Source organism: Cenococcum geophilum (assembly GCF_001692895.1).
Source record: "Cenococcum geophilum 1.58 unplaced genomic scaffold K441scaffold_29, whole genome shotgun sequence".
Taxonomy (NCBI): Eukaryota; Fungi; Ascomycota; class Dothideomycetes; order Gloniales; family Gloniaceae; genus Cenococcum; species Cenococcum geophilum.
Window position 1 is genome coordinate 691,877 of NW_027137587.1, and position 4,777 is coordinate 696,653.

Genomic DNA, 4,777 nt, shown 5'->3' on the forward strand with positions numbered 1-4,777 from the left:
GCAAGCAAACGGCTAGATTGATTAGGATTGGCTTCCAATAATTGAAGAACAATTTGCATTCGATCTTCTTGGTTAAGCGACAGCAACTGGGGGGTATTAGAGGACATAATGGTAGTGTAGTAAAGGAGTATTTTGATGGTTTGATTTTGATTCTGGTAGGAGGTCCGTGCATTGTCTCGGGTGGGTGGCTGTCTCGTTTAGGTGGCTAAGACGTTATTGGTGGCGCATTGGTGGCGCAGGGGGGGCCAGGAACTTTTGACCGCTGCCTCCGTAGATCTGACCCAGCTATTCACCGACATCCTTCATATGCGCCAGATGCTGTGGGAATCTCTTTCACCGTCGCTATTTGACGATCTCGGAGTCGAAATGCTACATCGGCCTCTTGACTTCTCCCAACTATGAATTCTATGTGGCTGCAGTGGCCATCCTGGTGGTTGGTGGAGCGATAGTGCCATTAAGTTTCTAGCAAGAAGATAAGCAGACAGAGAGTGCAACTAATAGAGGCTCTTCCTATAGGACCAGAAATTCCCCTCGAAGAAGGGCTCCAAGTCTTGAAGGAATGCGGATCGAACACCATCTTGGCTGGGCCTCAACAAACACCGCTGTGCGAGGAGATCAAGGACCACGCCGAATGTGAGAACTATCCTATGCAGGTCATACCATTGACCATTTTGAAGGCAGACTCGACAGACATATCCGGGCTAAACTTGCACATCGACGAAAAGCAAGCTGTATCGGCAGATCGCCCAGTCTCATAATCCGTACAACAGGTACCACGGAGGGCCAAGAAGCGTCGTTCATACGCGGCATCTCTTTTACCGCTCGTTTCAGGCCAGATCCGATGATCTGATTCTTATCCACGAAAACCTGGACTGAATCAGTGGAACGGTCTCAGTCATGATGCGAGTCCTTAGCTCCGCCCCCTTATAGCCGAACCCGGCCCGTTCCGGCCCCGCTTAGTCCCGCCCGGCCCCGCTTAGGTCAATCTGGTGTCCCTATATGCGGCAACACACGGCGATTTCGCTTCGTACGCACTAGAGAATTTCAAGTTTAACTCTTGTAATTAAGCTTAAAAAATTAAAAGCTTTGCCTTTCTTGCGGGTGCACAACTCTTTTGGCAAGCGCACAGTATCTATGCTGGATGGTACAACCGTGAAACACATTCATTACGTTACATCGTGTTTTACAAAACAAATTCACAGTAGCCCGCCAGCCTGAGCAAGAGGTGAATCATACCCTTAGCCCCAATGTATAAGAGGTGCCCAATTCCTACCCATCCTACATACTATCCACTACCAGCTCTCTTTCACAGCCTCCAATCTTTCTCCAGTCTATCAAAATGCGCCTTTCAATCATCCTCCCTGCCGCATTGGCATCGCTATCTTTTGCTGCTCAATCTCAAAACTGTTCCGACGTGTATGAGGCGATCCATCAAGCTGAATACAAGCTTGCCTATACCCTCGACACCAAGAATTGGGATATTCTTGGTGAATCGATGACCGAAGACGTCATATACGACAACTCTGCCTTCGGCCCCGGAAAGGGCGGCGTTTCTACGGGTCTCGACCAAGTTATCAGCAATACGAAGGCCGCGTTTGGGGATTCTCTAGTTGAACATATCGTAGCTAATGCGCTTATTAATGTTGACTCCTCGGAACAATGGGCACATGTTATTACATAGTACGTATATTTAAGGTTTTTATGTTAGGGCAATTGCAAGCCGTAACAGCATATATGCTAACATATCTTATTAGTCTCATCTTCTCTAAGTGGGACCCTAATGCTCTCGGCGACCCGGACAAGACCTACCGTGTCTATGAAAAATGCGACGATACCTTCGTGGTCGATAATGGAGCGTGGAAGCTCAAATACAGCAAGGTTACTAATATGGGACCAGCGTTCGAGATGCCGTACTTTAACAAGACGACGTAGGGTATCTCCTAACAGGACTTCATTGATGGCTAGTACGCGGGTGATGCGTTGAGACTGTCTTTACCGCTAGACTTGCAGGTGTATCTAAAATATAGCTGGATTATAAACACCAAATGCTGTAGTAATTAGTATTGAATTCTAATAGAATTTTTGGATGTTATACTTTTAGGAATGTTTGACTTATCTCAGTTGACTCAGACCCTCGGAGAGAAAATCCACCTCACCTCCTGCAAACTCCTGAGCCAATCAGCGGCTGGCACCGCCACACCTCTATAACCCCCGTGACTCCCGCAAACTCCTAAGCCAATTAGCGGCTGGCGCCGCAGCCTAACGTACGCCGCAGGCGTTAGCGCTTACGCTAGCTTTAGTAGCCAATTATAGAGCGCCGAGGTAGATTCCTCTCTGAGGGTCTAAGAGATTATAGGCGCCTTTTATAAAGACTGTATAGCCTCGCTAGTAGATAACCGTTCTATTGCCTTTAACGTCGTATATCGCCCCCTAATATAGCACTACTTAGCTCACCAATACCTCTATTTAAAAGCTTATCTCTTACTCTATATATTGCATCCGCAATAGAGCCGGATCGTGCCCCTAATATCTCTACAAACGTCTCTACAAACGTCTATACGAACGCCGGCACGAACGCCTATATAAAGCCGTTTACAAGGCCTTTAAAAACAAGCCTAAATACAAGGTGTCGACCTGAATCGGATTTCCCTACCACTATCGTACTACTGTCCGTCGCAGTGTGTTCGACAGGCAATCAATCGCAGGTAGGGACCCCCAGTTGGGATTGATTGGCCAAAATCCTAGTTGCGATTGATCGACTGATAAGAATTAGCTAATTAATTAAAATGATTGCGATTAATTGCCAAGAATTACCCAATTAGGTAGTCCGTAATAGAGAATCTAAGTACTAGTTATTTTTTTAGTAGAGCTTCGCCCTATATAGTAAATATACACTCTAAAAATAAGTCCTCCCTATACTCCTTATTTATCCTTATCCTTTCCTATATACCCTTTATTTAACTAGCTTTTCTAAAGCTTTAGCGCCTTAATTATCTTATTAGCCAGGTGGTTCCGGTTATTAGTAATTACGTTATTAGCAGAGCTAAACTTACGCTTATACTTAGGGCTTATCGCTAGTATAAAAAAGAGGTCCATTGCTATGTAATAAAGGATTAGATAGACGTGCTTAATACCTTACTAATAAGCTAGTGGGTTAACAATATATTATTTAGCTTTAGTGGGGGTATTTTTAATAAAGCGCTTAAGTTCGGATTTAAGCCTTTAACGCTTATAAGCTCTATATTTACTAGTAAGTATACTATAAAAGTTAAAGCCTTCTTTGCCTAATAAAGACGAATCTAAATTATAACGCTTCTTATATATAAGCCGCTTAGGAGTAACCGGCTTATTATCCTCCTTATCCTTTAACTGCGTATACTTTTCCTTATACCGCTTATATAACGTAGTAACATTTTTCTTATATTATAATTGCCATACAGCCTTACTAGCCCACTCCTATTTAAAGTAATTAAACTTATAGGATAGGTAGAGGATAATTGCTACTTAGTAGATAGGTGTTTAGTTAATAAGGTTAAAATATTTAATAAGCTTTGTATATACGCAATAAACTCCTACTTTATAGTACTCTAAGTACTCCGCCAGTAACGCCTTAATCTTATTATTAGCCCGTTACAAGACCTTAAATATATAGTTTATACTTTAAAGAACCTCCTAAACTATACTATAAGAGACCTTAAAGCCTTTAGCGTTTACGTTGCCTTATAGTTTATTAGTAAGAGTCTTAAAAGGCTTAAGAAGCCACTTAACCTTCTTTAGTGTCTTAAAGTTCTTATTTATAAGGAAGTCCTGTAAGAGATTATACGTATTTTTATTAGTAGGCTTAACCTAGTGGGTTTAGTAGAGTTTAATAGGGTTCTAAAGTTTAAGTACTATTAGACATAAGAAGTTAGCAAAAGTCTATTTTTAAGTAATTTAATAGTAAGAGGTAGAGTATTATCGCCATTCTTAACTAAAATTAAATTATTTTTAGACCTTTAGCTATGTTACAGGACACCCCTGTAATACCTTATACACGTCTACCTGTTTTTACTAACTTAGCAACTAAAGACCGACTACGAGATAGCAATTTAATAGCAATCTACGGCAATTTAACAGCAACCCACCATATTCCGCCATATTCCGCTATATTCTACTAAGTTCTACTAAGTTCTACTAAGTTCTACTAAATCCTACTAAGTTCTGCTAGGACTACTATCTAAATCCTATTCTGCTCTATATATATATTAACTAAGCAACTAAGTCTATAATATATACCCTTTCTTCCTATTTTCCTACCTTCTTTCTATATATAACGTCTTAACCTCCTTATATAGTTTATATATAGCTTAATAATATCTACCTTGCTATATATTATCGCCGCTTATACTTACTCCGTAATAGGCTAAAGGGGGGGTACTATAATAGGACTACCCTAGTTATAATAGGAACGTCTTAGTAAAATACTTAATAAATAAATTCCCACGCTTTAACTAAATTCTGCTAAATTCTACTAGCTTAATTAACTTCTACCAAGTTCTACTAGATTAATTAAATCTATTAAAGTCCATTAAAGTCCGTATGCGTATATACGCATATACTGACTACTAAGACCCCTAACTATTTAATTATAAGATTCTCTTGTTATTCCTTTCTCTTCTTTATGCAACTTCTTATTCTCTATAAGAGCTATACCCTTAGATTTAAATAGAATATATTTTATTCCTTCGAATTTGCTTTAAAGCCTTTTTATACCCTTATACTATATTAAGTAAAGAAT

General features: G+C 40.4%; 1 protein-coding gene across 1 annotated transcript; it reads left to right on the forward strand.

The window, feature by feature from the left end:
• Positions 1-1,132: 1,132 nt before the first annotated feature.
• On the forward strand, positions 1,133-1,932 carry K441DRAFT_638993 (uncharacterized protein; the record flags this gene model as incomplete). The annotated part of the gene is made up of 2 exons (XM_067646559.1): positions 1,133-1,680; positions 1,755-1,932. The coding sequence occupies exons 1-2, from the start codon at positions 1,340-1,342 to the stop codon at positions 1,930-1,932; spliced, it is 519 nt and encodes a 172-aa protein (XP_067502470.1). The 5' UTR covers positions 1,133-1,339.
• Between the last annotated feature and the right edge of the window lie 2,845 nt (positions 1,933-4,777).